The sequence below is a fragment of the Erpetoichthys calabaricus genome, chromosome 13, assembly GCF_900747795.2.
Source record: "Erpetoichthys calabaricus chromosome 13, fErpCal1.3, whole genome shotgun sequence".
Classification (NCBI taxonomy): Eukaryota; Metazoa; Chordata; class Cladistia; order Polypteriformes; family Polypteridae; genus Erpetoichthys; species Erpetoichthys calabaricus.
This window is the reverse complement of record NC_041406.2, coordinates 66,077,499-66,099,556: the sequence shown is the minus strand read 5'-3', so window position 1 is coordinate 66,099,556 and position 22,058 is coordinate 66,077,499. Positions and strand designations below refer to the sequence as shown.

The 22,058-nt window shown below is 39.3% G+C and overlaps 1 protein-coding gene across 2 annotated transcripts in view; it reads right to left on the bottom strand.

Moving 5' to 3' along the window:
* Positions 1-22,058, bottom strand: part of cdk6 (cyclin-dependent kinase 6) — a 195,291-nt gene that overhangs the window by 12,945 nt on the left and 160,288 nt on the right. For both annotated transcript variants that reach the window (XM_051935520.1, XM_028817095.2), the window contains exons 6-7: positions 3,994-4,044; positions 1,629-1,764 (exon numbers count right to left, since the gene is read on the bottom strand). In XM_051935520.1, coding sequence (XP_051791480.1) covers positions 1,629-1,764; positions 3,994-4,044 — 187 coding nt within the window. The remainder of the gene's footprint in view (positions 1-1,628; positions 1,765-3,993; positions 4,045-22,058) is intronic.

Below are 22,058 nucleotides of genomic sequence, written 5' to 3'. Positions count from 1 at the left end.
GCTCTCTCTCTCTCTCTCTCTCTCTCTCATCAGCACACGAGCCTGCCTGCTCTCTCTCTCTCTCTCTTACATTGCAGCAGTTCAGCAGTTCACTTCTGACTGAGAACAATGCAACACGTGCGGAAATCATCAGCGCGCACAAACCGAAAGGGAAACTGGCTTGTTCGTATACCGAGTGTGTGGTCGTGAACCGAGGCAAAAGTTTTGCGAATCCCAGATAATCAAATCAAGGCAAGGCATGAGCTAGGAGAAGTTCGTTCTAAGTCGGTGGGGGGATGGAATAGCTGGCTGCTAGTAGCTTGTGTTTATCAGCACATTTAGATGACAAAAGACTCTGGCGGAGAGGTGCAAACGGATTTAAGACGCGCTTTAAGGTGGGACGGATCTACGAGTTTTTTCGTAGGCTCTGGTAATTCTAATGTTAATGGTTGTACCCCATTTTATTTGTCGGAACTGCTGCACCCATGTGTACCGTCTCGCTCTCTGAGGTCAGCAGACCAGATGCTTTTACGTGTTTCCAAGGCACGATGCAAACTCCGAGGTGATTGCGCTTTTTCAGTTGCAGCTCCAAAATTCTGGAACAATTTGCTGTTGCACGTTAGGCAGGCTCCTTCACTTGCTGTCTTTAAGTATTATTTAAAAACACACTTTTACTCCCTGGCCTTTAACCCAGTATGATATGTTGACTATCTGTACTTTTTATTTTGAATCTCTTCAGCTCTTATGTGTTTATGTGTTTCTGTTTCTTTTACCCTATGGTTATTGTTTGTCTGATATGTTGGTTTTTTTATTGTATAGCACTTTGGTCAGCCTTGATGTTGTTTTTAAAGTTCTTTATAAATAAATAAATAAATAAATAAATAAACATACATTTTATACGTTTTAACAGGGTTGGCAAAGGAAGTTATTAGACAAACAGTAACCAAACTACAGGCCAGAGAAACACTGTGTATTCAGGTAGATGTAGGTTGGAGTCGTTGAGAATGGCAAAATGAACCTTTAACAATAAGACGTTCTTGTTCTGCCTTAACACAATTAACTAAATAGATGCCATACACCTTCATGCTAAACATCAGTGATGAACAAAACAATTTGCACAAACTGAATCTGCAGCAAAACTGATTTGACTTTCCAAAAATATTTGCAAATAAATTACATTTCACTTTCAGCGAAATTCAGGCCATTCACACAAGAAGAACAGTGTTGAATCCTGTCTGGTAGAGTTTCATCTATAGATCCCACATGCATTTGATTGTCACTTAATACTTCAATAAAGATCTCTAATGAAAAAAATATCACCACCAAAAGAGTGCACATCCCTAACTAGGATAAGGGAGTTACTGGGTAGCAGTGTAGAAAAGGGGTTTTGGCAGCAGTAACTTTCCCTGTTCTGAGCTTTCCTGTGGAGAAAACACAATAAAGTGCACAATGGATGTGCTCTGGTGTGTATTTGTATGGGAAATATGCAGGATACCTGATCAAGGTTTGAAAAACAGCACAAGTATTCTTTTTTATTTTTACACTTACTAGCTACGTTATAATATACAAAACATTAACATGTTTTTTTCGTGCATGCACATACAGCCCACATTCATTCATTCATCAATCAATCATCAATGCAAACTTACAAGTAACAGATCCTTTCCTAATTCATCAATGTCTGGTACAAAATCTTCAATGCAGCTCTGAGGTCTTGCAGCAAATGCACTTCTTGGAAGTCCAACATCGCTGGGCCAGTCTTCCTCACATGGAAGTCCAAAGATACTGCAGAATGGAGAAAGAACTATCATTAGAAAGTGCTCTGAGTTGAGAACATAATTTAACCCCCGAATCACAGTAATAAATGAATACATGTAATCCAACCATTTCTTAACAAACAAGTATATCTCCCCATTTTGTTCTCTGTACTGCTGAAGCATTTTTTCACAATACATATTTTTAGATTCAATCAAAAGCCTAGTAATAAATAAAAGAGACACAAAATGAAAAAATACCACACATTTTAATTCAATATAATGCTCAGTGACTGCGAGATGACAGCCGTCACACTGCTTTGCCATTTATTTTATTTCTATATCTGTCATTAAATGAGGTGTCGCTGTAGCAATCAACATTTTTATGGCCTTTATTTGAGCTTTGGAGGAAGTGCAAAATTCTTTGGTATTTGAGGAATAAAACCATAACAGTCTCCAAAAGTGCTGAATTGTTAAAGATGATTTTAACAAACTAATTAGAGACTTAAGACCTCTGCTTGTGGAAAGACGTTCTTTCTTGGGTAACATAAATAAATGTATCTGTAACAAACTGGTGTAAGGAAAGACCAGTTACATCATAATAGATGCTACCTCCCATGTTGCTATGAAGTTCTTACTTCGGAAGGCACTGGTATACAGTAATTAGTCCTAACATAATGAAGCATGGGTAAGCACAAAAGTCTACTTTTGACATATCTTTTCTTGGAATATTGTTTCTAGACTCTTTAGGATCAGTTAAGTGCACTTTAGTTAATCTAAAATGATCATATCATTAATCAACATTGGGTTTTGCCGTACTTGCCTTTCATGTATAATATTTGTTGCCCAGTGGCAGTGTGACGAACACTTCAAATGAAGCAAGTGTGGATCACAAACCCTTAAATATTGTTCTAGGGTTTTTTGTGACAGGAAAATTTACACCTTGCTCCTGGATATTTTGTTTGGATGGATAACCACTGCTAAAAAGTCAGATTACTGACCCAGGGTCCTGATTAGTTTCACTGTAAAAAATGTGGGATACAGCAGAAATACAGACAGTGGGATTAATAGTTTTTCATTGCATTATAAAATTTCTAACACAAAATAGTTGCATCCAAGGCAATGATCTAGTTTGCATGAGTTAAGAATAACCAAGGATGTTAATAATTAGGTTGTTCTGTCTACTAATTGCGGTATTGTCACTTCTAATAGAAAGGCAACAAAAGGGGCAATGGCATTAGAATGACAATTGTTTGTCTTTTAGCAATGAACTCTGCTGCTTAAATAGCATACAGACAGAGCAGTGGGTGTCTAGTGATATGCAATATCTAACTTTGCTGGTAGCCCATTCTCTTTGTTAGAGGCAAAGAGACAAGGAAATCCTGCCACGTTTTTTAACAACATTTTGTGAGAGGCCAATTTGATATCATACAACAACAGATTCATGTGTGACCAAACATGGACATTTGAATGGCTATATGACTTGGCCAAGCCTTGACCTCTCCCAGACAGAACAAGTTCAGGACATTTAGAATATTTTGGCAAATGGTACAGGACCATTGGCACTAGTGCCAACAGATTCACAGATAGTTCCCACCAGGTCAAAAGGTTGCAGAACAAACACACAAAACAAATATATGTTATATATATATCGATTATATATATAATGTTTTTTTTATTGTACTTTTTGTAACTATTCTGTGAAGAAAACAAGAAATTCATTATACTATGTACAAATGACAGTAAGCATGACGTGACTTAGAAGAAGCCAGCTAGTTTCCTTGTGAATCACATGGATTAAACCTGACACTAACAGACCCCACATTTAGTCACCATGTAGGTTTAAAGATTATTTCATCCCCTCGTCCATGAAATGCAAGTGTTGACTTTTCAGTATGATAGCTGTTATGAAAATTGAACCACTGCTGTAGGGTGAATTTATTTTTGTCACTAAGTGGATTTATTTGTAAGTGTAACATACAAATATAAAATTTTTTGTTTTTTGAAAATAGTAATTTTAGGTTTAATCAACTTTACAGATTTCTGTAATTATTTCCAAAAGGTTAGAGAAAAACAATTTATACAATTTAAGATGTAAAACCTTGACCAAATACAATTATTGTGAAGTAATGCTGCAGATATTAATGACCACTTACGATAATGTTTGTTTATTATTTTCTAAATAATGATAACATCCTGTAATGTGCATTGCATGTATTTCACAAAAATGTGTTGATCTATACATTTAACAAGTACTTACTCAAATACTTTTCCTAGCTGGTCAACATCAGAGTTTCCCCGAAAGAGTGGTCTGTGAAAGAAAGATGAAAAAATGAATTACATGGATGGAAACACATTATAAAGACTGGGTATGGTGTTGTAGGACAAAACAAACAAACAATTGTGCAGACAGTATTTCCAATAAATAGCCAATAGATGTAGATTGTATAACTGGCAAACACTGTAAATCATGGACTAAGCACACCCTTTTTAGTTCATCCATCCATTCAATATTAAATGTGATTAATCCAGTTAAGGGATACAGAAGCAGTCCAGGAAGCATCAGGCTTGAGTTAACAACCAATCTTAGATGGTACACCGGGGCATTACATGGCACATCCATATATACACACACACCTTCAAAGCACCTACTTCTCCTCAGGTATTCTGGGTGTTATGTCACCCATCAAATATGCAGGGGTTAGGCTGACTCACACTCTCGAAATTGCCCTACTGTGACCGGGTGTGCATTGTGATAGGCTTAGATCATGTCCTACCTTGTACCTAAGGAAGTTAGGATGAAATGGCAGACTCAAGACTGTCAGTATAGAGTGAATATTGAAATTCTACACTCCCTTGCTGAAAGTTAATCTTTTCTGAACATAAACATACATTTTGTCACAGCAATTTTTACCATAATAATAAATAGTAAAAATGATTGCATGCAAAGTGTCAATGCCTTGGTCACATAAGGTTGTGAAATAAACACTAAATCTGCCTACATGTTATTTAATTTTTGTGTGGGCATTTTAAATCACTTTGGGTGTCACCATTTTGTGTTCCTTGCTCATGAGTCCCCCATATTATTTAACACTGCTGTGGAAAAATGATCCCATAGCTATAAAACATGATGCTGTCGGTATGAGTCTTATTCTAGTACACGGATTGTAGCAACCTCGTCTCTTATGCTTATTTTGCTGTTCCTACTCATTTTTAGCTCTAGACTTTTGCTTCATTTTTTGACAAAATTTTGTCTTGTGTTCTGGTTTGGCATCAATCTTGATTTGGCCTACTGACTTCCAGTTTGCCTCACTTCTTCATCTCCTGTCACCGGGCATTCATTTAAGGACATACAGTTTTTCAAATGCCCTATTTAGTGAGTAAGCAGTTGTTAATCTGTCCTTTTAAGGACAAACTTAACAATTGAATTTAGGGAATAATGATTAAGTGGCGCAGCGGTAGCACTGCTGCCTCGCAGTTAGGAGACCTGGGTTCGCTTCCTGGGTCCTCCCTGTGTGGAGTTTGGATGTCCTCCCCGGGTGCTCCGGTTTCCTCCCACACTCCAAAGACATGCATGTTAGGTGCACTGGCAATCCTAAATTGTCCCTAGTGTGTGCTTGGTGTGTGTGTCCTGTGGTGTGCTGGCGCCCTGCCCAGGGTTTGTTTCCTGCCTTGCTCCCTGTGTTGGCTGGGATTGGCTCCAGCAAACCCCTGTGACCCTGTAGTTAGGATATAGCAGGTTGGATAATGGATGGATGGATGGATGATTAAGTGTGTATAATCTACTTAATGGGGACTGTAAATGAGTTCAAATTTAATCAGTCATGTTCTAGATCATATACTGTATAAAGTCATCTGTAAATGTAACATACTGTAACGTACTGTATATACAGTATCTGGAATTGAATAAAATTTGTCTTGACCTAAGATCAACTGAAGGAATTCTTGGCGCCCCAAATAAAATCAGCTGTTTCTGCAGGATTTCTAAGATGTAAAGGATCTTATTACTGGAAGGTACCAGTCAGAAGAGAGATACAAAAAAACTCAAAGGCAAATACATATATACTGGACACTATGAAGACCATGATTAAGAAGTAGAAAAAATATACCAGGACATTGCACAGCTCAGAGATACAGAGAGACACCTCTAGGCTTCTAGGGTTTTCCTCTCACAAACAAAACACATGCATGCTGGAGTCATTAGTGATTTTAAACTTTCTCTTCATGAGTAAAAAATATGAATATCCGTAAAAAGGTCTAAAGAACTATGGCATTATTACTTGCATGCATGTTCCAGCTATATAACTCTACAAGGCAGTTAGCTGCCAAATTATTTATTTTGTAATGTCTTTTTGGTTTCTGGCATATTAGGAAGAGTTTACTAATTCAATCCACACATGAGAACAGGCAAAACATATGTTGCAGATACAGTTAGGTCCATAACCCTGCTGATGTCCATGGGTTCAAGACTTCAGGCTGTCATTGCCAGCAAAGGGTTTCAAACCAAGTATTAGAAATGAACATTTTATTTCCAGTTATTTAATTTGTCCAATTTCTTTTGAGCCCCTGAAATGAAGGGATTGTGTTAAAAAAATGCTTTAGTTGCCTCACATTTTTATGCCATGGTTTTGTTCACCCCACTGAATTAAAGCTGAAAGTCTGCACTTCAACTGCATCTGAGTTGTTACATTTAAAATTCATTGTGGTGATGTACAGAACCAAAATTAGAAAAAAGTTGTCTCTGTCCAAATATTTATGGACCTAACTGTACATATTCAAAAAATGTGCTGTTTCTAATAAAGAGATGACCATCAACGTAAAGGAAGGAGTAAAGACAGCAGGTGAAAGTTTAGATTTATTTTCTGGTAATAACTTTACAGAAGGATACATTTACTCAGTACCTTTGAGAATATGCCAAGAATATTTAATCATAAACAGGTAGCCTTTAAAACGCTATCCTAATCACTTGCATATTTCACAGATCAAAGAAGTGTGATACCGTTTAGACCTGGGCCAGAGCCAACTCTGATAGGAATGGCTTACTCTACCTGTTTGATTTGGAATTCATATGACTAAAAGCTACAAAACTCTTCAAACAAACATGGAAAGTGGCAGTTATGATATGCAAACAAGACTTAAAGTGCCAGTGAATTTAAATCCTGAAGAGGTTTACTGTGTTGAAAAAGATGTTTCCATGCAAATATCAGTGTCAATCAGCTCACTAGGGCATGCAACGGTGGTGACTTTCACTGGCCGTGTCAAGCACTACTGGAAGTCTCCAAGCTGTTTTCAGATGCTAGTTACTGAAGCATCTAGGTTCCTCTCCATGTGTAGTAAATACTGTATTTATTTTCCTCCTTTGTGCTTTAATAAATAAGGGTTCATTCTGTTTCTAGGTGCATTTTGGCTCTCTACGTTGTAATCCTTAATTCCTCAGAAACAAAACAGCTTGGAAGATGGCAGCTGATGTTGCAAGAGTAAAAATACGCACACTGTATGCAATAACTGGCATTGATTGGGAATGTTACTCTTTACTGTTTGTAAGATACTGGTGAGAAGGCTTCCTTCTTGGAAGATGCCTGGCCACTTACATAAATAATTCTTTGCATTTATATAGCGCTTTCATCACTACTCAAAGCGCTTAGCAATTGCAGGTTAAGGGCCCAACAGAGCAGAGTCCCTTTTTTGGCATTTTACGGGATTTGAACCGGCAACCTTCAGATTGCCAGTGCAGATCATAAAGAACTATGCCTGTGCCTTATACAGAAACATTTAAATGCAGGAGCTCCTGGGAAGATGTATTTTGTTGTTTATTGCCTTGCATATTTATTTTTTTTCCTGTAACTTATTTTGCATACATTTTTAATAAGAGACATTTAGGAGTGGCACTCGGTGGCCAGTGACAGTCTGTTTGCCTTGATCATACTTTATGCACATTTGTGTTTATGTTGTTTAGCTTTGTTGAGGGAAAAAAATATCCACTAGTGGGTAATGAAGGCCATCAGTTCATCAATTATCATTGTGTAATGTTGTATTCCTGTCTACCACTGTGTCCTGGATAATAGACTACTTAACTTTTAGACCACAGATTGTGCGGCTTAACATCTGTGCATCAGACATGGTCATGAGTAGCACTGGGGTTCCACAAGGACCTATACTGGCTCCCTTTCTGTTTACCCTGTTCACTTCTGTGATGAGTGGTCTGTAACACAGGGTGACTTTATAAATAAATAATCAGGTCCCAATAACAAGCAGGCTGTCATCCAAGTGGTTACTGGAATATAACATAAACACTTTTGCAAATGTATAACGAAACAAGTGTGATTTTATTCAAGAATAAAGCGAAATAACAAAAAATTCAATCCTCTATTTACACAGATCGTTCTAGACATGGAACACATATGAAATGTATGTATTCCAAATAATGATATCTTATTTACCCTATACAATTCCAGATGCCTCACACCCAGATAAACAGACTTGAGCAGGGAGAACTTTGTGTCTGACTTGTGGGGGATGGGATAGCAGGCTGTCTGCTGCCAGTGCTGATCGACACATTTGCAAAACAAAGAGGTGCGAGGGAATTTAAGGTGGCCCAGCATTACAACGTTTTTCGTAGGCTTCAGGGATTCTAATGTTGAGCACACCTAATATATTTTAATTCTTGTTATATGTATATTTGTATCCTTTTTTCCTGCTGCTTTAACTCTGCAAATTCCTATGGGATTAATAAAGATTCTGTCTATCGACAGTTACAGCTGGAATACTAACTTGTTACCTAGCATACTGTCTTACGTTCACTGTATTTTTTTTCAAAAGGACTAACTATTTTTGTTGAGAGAGAACTACATTATATTTTGACAATGATCCAAAAGGAGGAAAGGAGGAAATAAATTATAAGCTTCACATAGTAGTCATGTGTTCTGTTTATCCACTTTTATTCTGGGCCTGTGTATCTACTTCAAGGATGTCAGATCCTGACAGACCGCAGTGGCTGTAGGTTTTCATTCCAACTGCTTTCTTGATTAGTGACCAGTTTTTATGGCTAATTACATTATTTTGCCTTAATTTTAACTGACTTGCTACTTAAGACTCAGACTCCATAATTTTTTCTTTTTTTCCTTAATTAACAGTCAAACAGAAATGAGATACAAAACGAGCCAACACAGCTAACCTGTGTCCATCAATATTTGAAAATAAAGAAAATTGAAGGTCTCAGTAATATTGATCTGCTCAGGTCTCAAAAACATTCTGATGGTGCTCTTAGAAAAAAGAAAATCAACAGTTTTGGAAATGTGTGCTGTTGCTGAATGAGACCAGCAACAGGCCATGGAATTAAATAACAAGTTCAATGAACAACAAGAATCAACTTCTAATTACGAAATTGGTTGGAGTTTGAGGCCTCAACTTAGCTGGTCAACTGTTGGCTCACTTCACATTTAATTGTTGTTTGGCCGCCATTTAGGGGAAAAAAATGAATTCAGAGGACTGAATCTTAAAAAAAAAAAACAAGGCAATTAAAATAAATGAAGTGAAAAGAAGTAAATTAAAAGCAGAAATTGATCAATAAGTAAGAAAGTGGCAGAAAGAAACACCTGCAGGTACAGTAGGTGTCCAGGATTGGGGTTGGACAACGCAGTCTACTTCATACATAACATGAAAGAAATGTTTCAAACTCTTGTCTACAATCTAACATGAATTGTCATGGCTACTTGAATACAGCGTGGCTCACAACAAATTCAAAATAAAATAGAATAAAGAAACGAACTATATTTTACCTCCTTGATCTGTAATGGAGATGTCATAAAAAGAGCCACCTAATAATTTATTCAGCACTGACTTACTGCATAGGCATGCAAACACAAACATCAAAAAAATATGTGTTTAGCAATGAAACAGATCACTGGACCTCATTGAAATGGGGTTGAAAAATACTACAAGAACTCTTTGGCTGAAAAGTACTTCTATTTTTAAAAGCACTAAAAGAAAAAGTATAAAAGTAGGAGTAATATCAGTAAATGCTCTGCATGTTACTAAAAAAGGCTAACAAGCCTAGGAAATCCCCATCTGCATATCTGATCAGTGATGCATCACAATTACATCTTTATGGGAACTTTACAGAAGACTGATTGTACTGCATTTATTATTATTTTTTTAATTTAAAAGCAAAAAAAGGCAAGACTACAAATATCTCATATTTGGATAAGTGGAAATGGGCTGTAGCAGATATATCAAGGCAGGAGACACGCGGTAGTAAATTTTGGAGACATTAAAATGTATGACAGGAGTTTGCAGGTGATATGCTTAATAATTAAGATCTCTAGTGTATCCTTACTTTTTCAGCTTTATAATATTTACTACCGTGTGTTACTTGCAACTGCGCCAGGCAGTCCTTAGACTATTCCAATGAATATAGATTTACAATCAAGCAAATTGCACTGTTGGGTTTACAATACAATTCAATACAGTTTATTTTTGTATAGCCCGAAATCACACAGGAAGTGCCACAATGGGCTTTAACAGGCCCTGCCTCTTGACAGCCCCCCAGCCTTGACTCTCTAAGAAGACAAGGAAAAACTCCCAAAAAAACCTAGTAGGGAAAAATGGAAGAAACCTTGGGAAAGGCAGTTCAAAGAGAGACCCCTTTCCAGGTAGGTTGGGCGTGCAGTGGGTGTCAAAAGAAGGGGGTCAATACAATACAATACACAGAACAGAACAAATCCTCAATAAAAAATATATATTTTTTTTTTCCACTGCTGCCTCACAGTTTTAGTGGCCTGGCATTCATTTCAGGCCTGATCTTGTCTTGTGGAGTTTGTCTATGTTTCTGTTTTGACCAGAGTGACTTTCTCTTGGCACTGAAGATTCCTTGCACCTGATTAACATACGGATTTCAGTTAACTGTCAACTCTGAATTGTTCCAGTATAAATGAATGTAGGAATGTGCTTCAGTTTACACTGTGCTGGTATGGGTTGTGTTCAAGGTTGGTTCTTGCACTCTTAAAAATAAAAGTGCCATTATAATTATTCATAGTGATACCACAGGGTAACTGTTTTTGATTCCCAAAAGAACCATCCACATGGAGGTTTCAAAAAGAACCTTTATTTGTTTAGATCTGTAACAACACACATAACCATGAATAGATGGTAACAGATTTATGAAATACCAATGACTTCATGAATTTTAAAGGACTCTTGCTGCATACAATAACACAGGTTTTCTTGATCTGTTAGTATTCTGCCAGTTGTCTGCTTAGTGATGCTCAGATCGATTAACTACCAATCTAAATTCGCCAATTTTCACTACAAAAGACACTATTAAAAAATTATTTTTTTAGCATTCACTATTTTAAATGCAGTGCTCCTTAATCTGAGATACTTATGATGGTCTGGGTTGGCTCCATGCTCCCTGTCGCGTTTGGGAGCCTCTTGAACCCGACCTATCAATACTCACAGACTGAAATGAGCCGGACAAATGAGGACACAAACTTACAACAAGGGGTATGTGGTAAAACATGTCTAGTGCTTTCATTAAAATCTCAAAAGGAAAACAATGCAGTGATTCAAAATGTACTTCAGTTAATAAATAAAAAATAAAATAAATAAATAAATAATCCATTGAAGACAGTGGAAATGTGGAGGTTAAAATCTCCAAGAAATAAATGTGATAAAACAAGGTTAAAATTCCAAGGCAGGAAGCAGTTCTAAAAACTCAGTCCCAGGTTTATCTTTTCTAAAACCAACATCTCCTCTGTTTACCCCATAAGGGATCCTCCAGACAGAGGCACAGCCAACCTTTTGTTCTCAGACTTGGGTCCCTGCTGCTGTCCTAATGGCTCCCAGCAGGGCACCATGCAGAGTCTTGCACCTCCCTTTCTTGCTGCCACTTACAATGTTCCACACTCCTCCCAATCCAGTGGAACTGGTGGTCCAGGTCTGTGGCATGGCCCCCAACACGGTACTAAAAATTAATAAAAGCACTAAAAATAAACCCTTCCATAAAACAAACCCCAAGCCTCCTTCTAAAACCAGAATATTAAAAGAAGGACTTATAATGACAATAAAACCAGTAATAAAGAAAGTCCATTAAGAGTTCCATGTTCAAAAAATGTCCTCCTCAGGCTTGAGTTCGTGGGAACTCTAAAACAGACTGGCACCAAACCCACGTGCTGGTCCTTTCTGATCTTCGTTTCTTATTGCCACATCTCATCCCACCGCTGCCACCATTACTTGTAAACTTGTTAAGCATATTAGCCATACATCTTCTTGATAATATTTTATCAACACCTGACAGTTTTATGTTTTTTTTGTAAAGGTTTTTACTGTGTTTATTATTTGTTTGTACGTGTCAAACAGTGTAAGTACCGCATAATTAAAATAATGATCCATATTTCGAATTGCATGTCAAGAATTAGGAATGTTTAGCCCAGTATTTCTTAATCTTGTTGGTGTTGTGACCCACTTTTTCCCATATCAGAGTTTTAGTGATCCAGGGGGGTGGAGGGGGTAAGGAAAAGAGGGGGATGGCTAGGGGGATGACGTGCCCCCAGCAAACTGAGTGCGATTGACAGCGTGCTGTCTCCTTTTCTCCTTGATGACTGGAGAATCGTCATAGCAGAATCACTTAAGGGAATTGAGCATTATCATTAGAGCATCAGGGGACTGAGAATGATCATTGGAGCAATGACCCACTACGCAACCCGCTAACAAAATAAACAATAGCAAATCATGACCTCACGGTGATGAAACTGGTAATAATACAGACTAGAAGTTGAGAAAGACACACACACACACCAAGACTCACTGCACCAACATAGGGTCTGACAGTGGGTCCAAGGATTTCATCCCAATACCTAATGGCAGTCAAGGTGCCGTTGTCTAGCTTGTGGATTTGCCTCCCCAGACCATCACTGACCCACCACCAAACCTGGTCATGCTGAACAATGTTACAGGCAGCATAACTTTCTCCACAGCTTCTCCAGACCCCTTCACGTCAGTCACATGTGCTCAGTGTGAACGTGCTCTCATCTGTGAAAAGCACAGGGCGCCAGTGGTGGACCTGCCAATTCTGGTATTCTATGGCAAATGCCAATCGAGCTCCACGGTGACAGGCAGTGAGCACAGGACCCACTAGAAGAAATCTGGCCCTCAGGCCACCCTCATGAAGTCTGTTTCTGATTGTTTGGTCAGAGACATTCACACCAGTGGCCTGCTGGAGATCATTTTGTAGGGCTCTGGCAGTGCTCATACTGTTCCTCCTTGCCCAAAGGAACAGATACCGGTCCTGCTGATGGGTTAAGGACCTTCTATGGCCCTGTCCAGCTCTCCTAGAGTAACTGCCTGTCTTCTGGAATCTCCTCTATGCCCCTGAGACTGTGCTGGGAGACACAGCAAACCTTCTGGCAATGGCACGTATTGATGTACCATCCTGGAGAATATGGACTACTTGTGGAACCACTGTAGGGTCCAGGTGCAAAACTAGTGAAAAAACAGTCAGAAAAGATGAGGAGGGAAAAATGTCAGGGGCCTCCACCTGTTAAACCATTCCTGTTTTGGGGGTTGTCTCATTGTTGCCCCTTTAGTGCACCTGTTGTTAATTTCATTAACACCAAAGCAGCAGAAACTGATTAACAACCCCCTCTGCTACTTAACTGACCAGATCAATAGCTCAGAAGTTTCACTGACATGATGCTATACTTTGATTAAAAAGTGTTCCTTTAATTTTTTGAGCAGTGTGTATATATATATATATATATATATAAACTCGAGATACGAGTTTAATTCGTTCCAGCACTGAGCTCGTATAGCGAATTTCTCGTATCTAGAACAAACTTCCCCATTGAAAATAATGGAAATCCAGTTAATCCGTTCCGCACCCCCAAAAATATCAACATAAAAATCAATTTTCCTAACAAATAACACTGATAAATAATATATACTGTAGTTTACCTTTAATAAATAACACTGGTAAATAATATAACTGTAGTTTACCTTTATGAAGAGTCCTGGCTGGCTTGAGGGAGACGATAGGGAGGTGGGGAGGAGGAAACAGGTTACTGTGGGGAAGGAGAGTCCCCCTCTGATTCAGGAAGGCTCTCTCTTCTTGGGAATTTTACTCCACTGGAAGCAGGTTCTGGGTCAGAATCACTTAACTTTCTTTTAGTTGCAGGTTGCTTTACCAAAAACTTATCTAATGACACTTGCTTCTGTCTTCTTTTTAAGATGTCCCTAAGATGCGACACTACATTGTCATTACACAAGTTCATGGTGCGCCCACACACTGCTTTATTAGGGTGATTTTCTTCAAAGAAAGTTTTTACTTCTTCCCACTTTGCCAACACTTCTTTAATCTTACTGGAAGAGAGGGCCTCATCCCCTGCTCCCTCCTCCCCTAACGAAAGCTCTTCTACCACCTCTTGCTGCTGCTCCTTGTGAAGTTCCTTAAGTTCGTCCGTTGTAAGTTCTTCACTATGCTCCTCCACTAACTCATCCAGATCAGCACCATCCACATCCAGACCCATAGTTTTCCCCAGAGATACAATTTCTTTGACTAGCTGCACTGTTGAGGATCGAAACCAAAGTCAGGAACACTCTGAGGCCACAGTTTTTTCCATGCCGAATTCAGGATCCTCACTGAGACTTCTTCCCAGGCCTTATCAATAAGGTTTAAACAATTTAAGATGTTGAAGTGATCCTTCCAAAATTCTCTGAGGGTCAGGCTTGTATTTTTGGTCACTTCAAAACACATTTGAAACAAGGCCTTCGTGTACAGCTTCTTAAAGTTGGAAATTACTTGCTGGTCCATGGGCTGGAGAAGTGGAGTGGTGTTGGGAGGAAGAAACTTGACTTTGATGAACTGAAATTCCTCCAGCAAATCATCTTCAAGCCCTGGAGGATGTGCAGGAGCATTATCAAGGACAAGCAAAACCTTGAGTGGCAACTTATTTTCGTGAAGATATTTCTTCACTGAGGGGCCAAAAACTTCATTGACCCACTCGATGAAAAATTGCCGTGTTACCCAGGCTTTGCTGTTGGCCCGCCACATCACATTCAGTTGTTTTTTCTGCACCTTCCCCCTCTTGAAAACTCGTGGATTTTCTGAGTGGTAGACGAGCAATGGCTTGATTTTACAGTCTCCACTTGCGTTGCCGCAGAACAAGAGGGTAAGCCTATCTTTCATTGGCTTGTGGCCAGGCAAAGATTTCTCCTCTTGCATGATGTAGGTCCTCTTAGGCATTTTCTTCCAAAAAAGACCTGTTTCACCACAATTAAGCACTTGCTGGGGAATAAATCCCTCACTAGTAATAAATTGTTAGAACTCTTGCCCAAATTTATCAGCAGCAGCTGTATCAGAGCTGGCAGCCTCCCCATGTCGCACAACACTGTGAATACCGGTTCTCTTTTTAAATTTTTCAAATCATCCATGGCTTGCCTTAAATGCCTCCTCATCTTCAGCCGACGTACCTGGTGTTTTTCGGAGAAGGTCCAAGTACAGCTTCTTAGCCTTAGCGCAAGTGATAGCTTCCGACACCGAATCGCCTTTTAACTGCTTCTCGTTAATCCACACCAACAACAGCTTCTCAACATCTTCTAGGAGTTTTGGACGGTGCTTGGAAGTCACGGTAACTCCTTTGGCCACATCAAGTTTCTTAATTTCTTCCTTCTTCTTCAGAATAGTGCAGATCGTCGATGTTGAACGGCCGTAAGTCTTCGCCAGTTCCGTCACTCTTACACCACGCTCATGTTTATCTATGATTTCTTTCTTAATTTCAACGGCCATGGCTTCCTTTTTTTTCTTTGCAGCACTATCTGAGGCAACAATCTTCTTGAGAGGCATCATGGAATAATTATTTTCACGTTAAATGCAAAAAAAACAATGAAATCACAAGCGCACACTACGGGAGAACAAGGAACACTGAGTGAGCTGACGGGCGGGCAGCGTCAGCTTGGGTGAATCCCCGAGTCGAGGCGGATCGGGAAACGCGTCACGCATACCCACAGCCTGGCTCGTGGCTCGTTACACAAGCCAATGCTCGTATTTAGATCCAAATTTTTCGCTCATACTTTCCTCGTATCTTGAATTTCTTGTATTCAGAGGTGATCGTATCTCGAGGTTCCACTGTATATATATATATATTGTAAAAGACAGCACACGCGGACTAGCATCCTGACCGGGATTGAAGAATGATCCTTACCCATCTGAGAGGGGAGTTAAGCATGGCTGAACACTATCCTCCCCAATACATCAGATGGCAATATCCTTAGAATGGGATTGCCACACAGACACCAACAGGGCATGCTGGGATCTGTAGTCCCATGGGGCAGCCTTGTTGGGTTCTGTTGGGGCCAAAAGGGGGAGCTGATGGGATTCACAATTCCTACTCTGTGTGACTTCCGATTGACCCGGAAGTACTTCCATCGGGCTATGCCCGAGCACAGGAAGCACTTACAGGTCCAAGATAAAAGAGACCGCTTGCCTCATCCAGGGAGTCAGATTTGTGAAGAAGAGGACGAAGCTTGCCTGGATGAGTGTAAGTTGAAGGAAACAGACCACTGTAAGAACTTAGAAACCTGTTGTAAGGTATTTAGATGCCAATAAACCCTGTTTGTACAATTGTGTCTAGGGTGTGGGATTCTGCAATGCCCATTAGTATTCACAATATGTACAGTATATATATATTTGCTGTCTTAGTCAAATGGTGAAAACTTCTTTTTTAAAATTAAGATTTGTTTCAGATAAGTACCGTATATTACAGAAGAAGCTAAACAATATGACAGTTTGTGATTATGAAAAGTTTTTTAATATGCCATATATATTATGGAAAAATATTTTCACTACATATTTTATCACTTAAAAGAATTATATTTTAAGGGAATTTTATTTATTTTAGCCTTTTTATGATCACTGAACAGTAATCCTACAGAATTACAGTAATTCCTACATAATTTCATTGTGGCAATAAAAAAATGACACATGTTGCCTGTAGTTTAATTATAAAAATACCAAAGTTAACAATTTAATGTAAAGTGGCTTCTATAAATCTGGTTATGCAGGAGGTTAGCATAAAAAGTTTTTTAAAGATATAAAAAACAACAAATCGGAATCAGTATCGTAATCTGCCAATTCAAGTAACATGAAATTGATGATCGGTATCAACCCTAAAAACCTGATTATAGCATCCCTATCTATTATACATGAAATATTTATTTTTGCTCATATATTAACAATCATTTTAAAGCCTAAAGAATCAATTTAATATGCATAGAACCCTTCCCAGAACAAAAGCAATATTTTTAAGAGTGTGCCATGTACCCAGCACTATTGAGAAAGTTTTCCAGCTACTCAGGAGCCAGTAGTGGAAAATATTAGTTCAATAAAGAATGTGCTATATTGACTTGATTGGAGTTTAACGTAATACTACCAAACAAGACTTCGGTGAATGTCCACATTACTCATGTTGATTACAAACTGCCTGAAGAACGGGCCTTGGTTGCCTCGAAAGTTTGCATATTGTAAATGGTTTAGCTTAGCCAATAAAATGTATCATCTTGCTTGACTTCTCATTGAATGTCCCACAAAATATGACTGAAGGTAATAAGTTGCATCATTCAGAGTCTGCAATGCAAAGTACAATCATGAATTCACTGATAAAGCTGAAGAATAATTAAAGACAAGATGAACTGGACCTGGCTAAATACCACAGTAGCAGAACCACTTAGTAAATTATAAGTTTTTAATCACAGGGGCTGCTAAGCTAGACAGGGTTAGGACTGTGAGGGGCAGAGAAACTAGTTTGTTATCTTCATAGGAGGAAGAATGGAGAAATAGACTGCTTGTAGTGATTCATGGTAGGGAAGGGATTTCCTGCTACTGTATGAGTCCCAGTGACAGTTGGTAGGGTGCAAAGGAAGGAAGGAAAACACTTAGACAACATTTGATCAGATAAATATAGAGCAGGGTGGTATGGGAGGTGGGGTTATAAAGACTAAATCAGGCACACCTCTGTCAAGCCCTCTTGGATCCCACCACAGAGTCATCATTCTTTCCTAGCACAACCCACATTCAAAATCTGTTTAGTAAAGTATCTAATAAGGCAAACTTAAAGGAAGCAATGTCTTCATTTCACAAAACACAACAGAATATGTAATGAAATTAAGGAGAGGAAAGGGCTTGTCGACTAATTGGTTAAACAACCCAATCGTCGACCAAGCGAGCAGATTTATCATGAGAACTTGCTGAAGCTGTGGAAGGAAAGGGATCCTGATCCCTCCTCCACTCAGCCATACTCATTCTTTGCTCTAACAGACACCCTTAATTTCAGCGAGGAATTAACTTTCAGACAGGGACAGGAGCTGCAGTCAGCTATCCTGTCTGTTCCAGAGGTGGTGAGTGAGAAACCCGGAAGGATCTCTCTGATTGCTCATGACATAGTGACTGAGCCTAGAGTTATCATCCAAGAGCGTCCCTATAGACTCCTGGAGGCAAAGAAAGTAAAAGTGAAGCTGGAAATCAAGCAAATGCTGGAACTAGGAGTAATAGAGGAAAGTTTTAGTTCCCTGGTCCAGTCCAATCGTCTTGGTTAGTAAGCCTGACGGCAGTTGGAGGTTTTGCAATGACTTCCATCGGCTTAACCAAGTCTCCCAATTTGAAGCTTACCTCCTGGACGACCTCCTTGAAAGGCTGGGCCAAGCAAGGTTCTTGACTATACTTGACATGACAAAGGGGTACTGGCAGATTCCTTTAACGGATTCTGCAAAGGTGAAAACAGTGTTTAGCACCCATAGCAGACACTGGCAGTATCATGTCCTTCCATTCGGGCTGCATGGGGCTCCTGTGACTTTCCAGCGTCTGGTGGACAAAGTGCTCCATCCCCATAATGCGTATAGTGCTGCCTATCTGGATGACGTCGTCATCTATTCCAGCACATTGAAGGAACACGTACAGCAGGTCAGAGCGGTGTTGCGGACACTAGGAGAAGCCGGGCTACAAATCAATCCAAAGAAATGTTTCTTTGGACTGAAAGAAGCTAAATATTTGGGCTACCTGGTGGGTTGGGGCACCATGAAGCCACAGTGTTCAAAAATAGATGCCATTTTAAAATGGTCCCGTCCACGAACCAAGTGGCAAGTCCAAGCATTTCTCAGATTAGCTACCGCCGGTTTGTACCTCGGTTTTCTGAGAGAGTGGAGCCCTTGACTGATTTGATGAACAAAAGAGCTCCTAACAACGTGGTATGGACTGACAAGACGGAAGCTGCGTTCTGTGACTTAAAACAGGCTCTTACTTCAGCACCAGTATTAATCGCTCCTAATTTTTCTCTCCCTATCATTCTGCAGACGGACGCTTCGGACACAGGCCTCGGTGCCGTGTTGAGCCAAAGTGTCGATGGTTTGAACACCCCATTATGGACCTGAGACGGAAACTGCTGGATCACGAGACCAGGTATGTTGTGCTGGAAAGGGAAGCCCTGGCGATGAAATGGGCAATTACACAGTTGAGGTACTACCTCTTGGGCCAACAGTTCACTCTTGTGTCGGATCATGCTCCTTTACAGTGGATGGCCCTTCACAAAGAGTTGAATCCACGGGTCACTAGGTGGTTTCTTGACCTACAACCTTACAACTTTTCGCTCATTCATCGTAAGGGCTCTCTCCATACCAATGCTGATGCCCTCTTTCGTGCTCACGACCTCTCTGTGCAGGTCGCCCGACCCGATGGGTCTGGACTAAGGGGGGGGGTCTTGTCACACACATGCAAGTAAGAGGCAGCTGAAGGGCTTCAGTAATGGTAATACCACATCCAACCAGGGGACGGCGGGGTGCACTGACTGTCTTTCTCAGTTCCCTGCAGACCTTTCCCTGCCAGGTTCTGGTACCTCAGAAGATGTCATTTCCGGGTCTGGGGGCCTTTGATGATGCCACGTCCGGTCCAGACAATGTCACTTCCGGGTCCAGGCCCTTTGATGATGTCACTTCTGGGTCTGTCCCCTTCAGTGACGTCACTTCCTATATGGGCCTTTAAAGCTGCCATCTTACCACCAAGGAATCAGTTCTGTTTTGGAGTCAGTATTGTGAACCTCTCTGTCAATTTCAAAAGCTTTTTATACTTTTGATTTGAGTAAATCCTGCAGAGTTTCTGTGCCTTTACCTGGGTTGACTTCCATAAAGGATCCCTATCGACCCAGGTGGTTGTTGACTCACCAGGGTATTTGTAAATGCACAAAATCCCTGTATATTTTTAGGATTGTAAGCTAGGGAACTTCCTAGGTCACAAGTGTGAAAAGAGGTAATAATAACAGTGACTGGATATAAATTTCCTTCAAATAAATACTGATAGGACAGAGAAATCTTTATTGTGTAATTTCTGGTTCAGCTCAAGGGATTCTACTCCCTCACGAAATGACTGATTCTTTTAAATCATCCCATTATACTACATGACAATCCCTGGAGATGAATTTAACACTAATATGACTTTTGGCTGCACTACAGGTTTAATTATTAAATTTATTTAACCTTGTCGAAATCTTTTTCTACCTCTCTCTGTCACTTGCTATGGTTCTTCATCATAGCTGTACCACTTCTTATCAAGATTATGTTACTACTCTCTTCAACAGTCGACCTTCAAGGGGAGAAAGATTACATATTCAGAATACAGTGCTGACAGGGTCAAATGCACTGTTCACAGTTCACCTCAGTAGGCTCAGCTTCTCTGGCTTAATGTAAGAGACAGGCTCACCTTGAAAATTCTAGAATTAATTTCTAAAGCAATAACCCGATACCTCAGATGAACAGTTTACTTTATCAAGACCTCAAAGATCTTTTAATTTGTCTTCTCAATATCCCAAAGCCTCTTTCAATACCATTGGTTAAGTATCATTAAGCTTAGTCGGTCATTTTCTCTTGAAATAATCTCCCTAGATTTGTCCATGAGTTTCTATTAAAAGTACCATTTAAACGGAAACACTGCATGCTTTCTTCTTCGTCTTTCCTTCCTAGACCTATTCTTAACTTCTTACTGTGTTAACTTTCATAAATGGCCTCCTTTAGTGGTCTACCACATGATTTGTGTCATATGCTCTCTTTGTTTTCAAAGTACATTGTTTTCTATATAGAATATTACATGTTCTGCTGTGGGCTGGCACCCTGCCCGGGGTTTGTTTCCTGCCTTGTGCCCTGTGTTGGCTGGGATTGGCTCCAGCAGACTCCTGTGACCTTGTAGTTAATATATAGTGGGTTGGATAATGGAGGGATGGATGGATATTACATGTTTGTTGATGTGTAAACACCTCGGCTCTGCTGATTCAGCAACTGTGGGTTTTGCTTTTTCATACCATTTTGAAAGGGAATGTGGCAAGAGTTTGTAATGTTGGCAACATATCACTGAAGGTCTCACACCAGTAACATAACACGAACGCATATCATTGCAAATAAAATATAACACTGCTTGTGCATCAGATCTCAGACTAAACTTTTATCAAAGAAATGTCTACATTGATACATTTTAACTAAATGCAATTCAACCTTTATCCTGAATAAATTTACGAAACATGTTGAAATATTTCAAATTTTACACACCTAACAGACAACCTTGTATCAGCATAACTGGACAGACATTAGACTAGAACAATATATATAACAGTTTAGCTGTTAAACTACTTTTCGTCAATGTGAAACCAGAATTACTTACTAGATAGTCCCATAGTTTGGCATAGTTTCATTAATACAACCTAACTTAAAGTGATATGGTATAAAAGTAAGTCATATTATTATTGTATAGTGACTGAAATTACATTTATCAAAAAAAGTGTGTTAATTTCCCAGAAGCAGAGCCCTGGGTAATACGCTAAAAGATTTTTTACCACAGTGACAAGCACACATGTACACACGTAACCTTCACTTATATGAATATCACCATATTTCACTGCTCTTGTGGGTATGGCTGTCAAAATGGTGAGGGGAATTTTCTCTTAGATTAGAGGGAAACTGCCATGCAATTTCTAACTGATATTACACATTCACTACATTAAGTATTTATAACCACAAACCCCCATATGCAAAAAAAACCTTAACACTTGGATGCTGACTTAGTAACTGTGCCCAACCACAGTTAACTGCATTTTATCAACGGCCAAAATAAACCAACTGTCACAAAAAGTATAAAAAAAAAAATTGGGAACTGAAGGTAACTGAATTCTTCCTTTAGGGAAAAAACAGATATGCAAAAGACCTATCCTTTTATGTCTGACTGTAGTGTTAATAAAAATACTAGGCTAACAATTTACTTATTCTAACATGGAAAATTATTTTTTAAAGCAATCCCCTTAA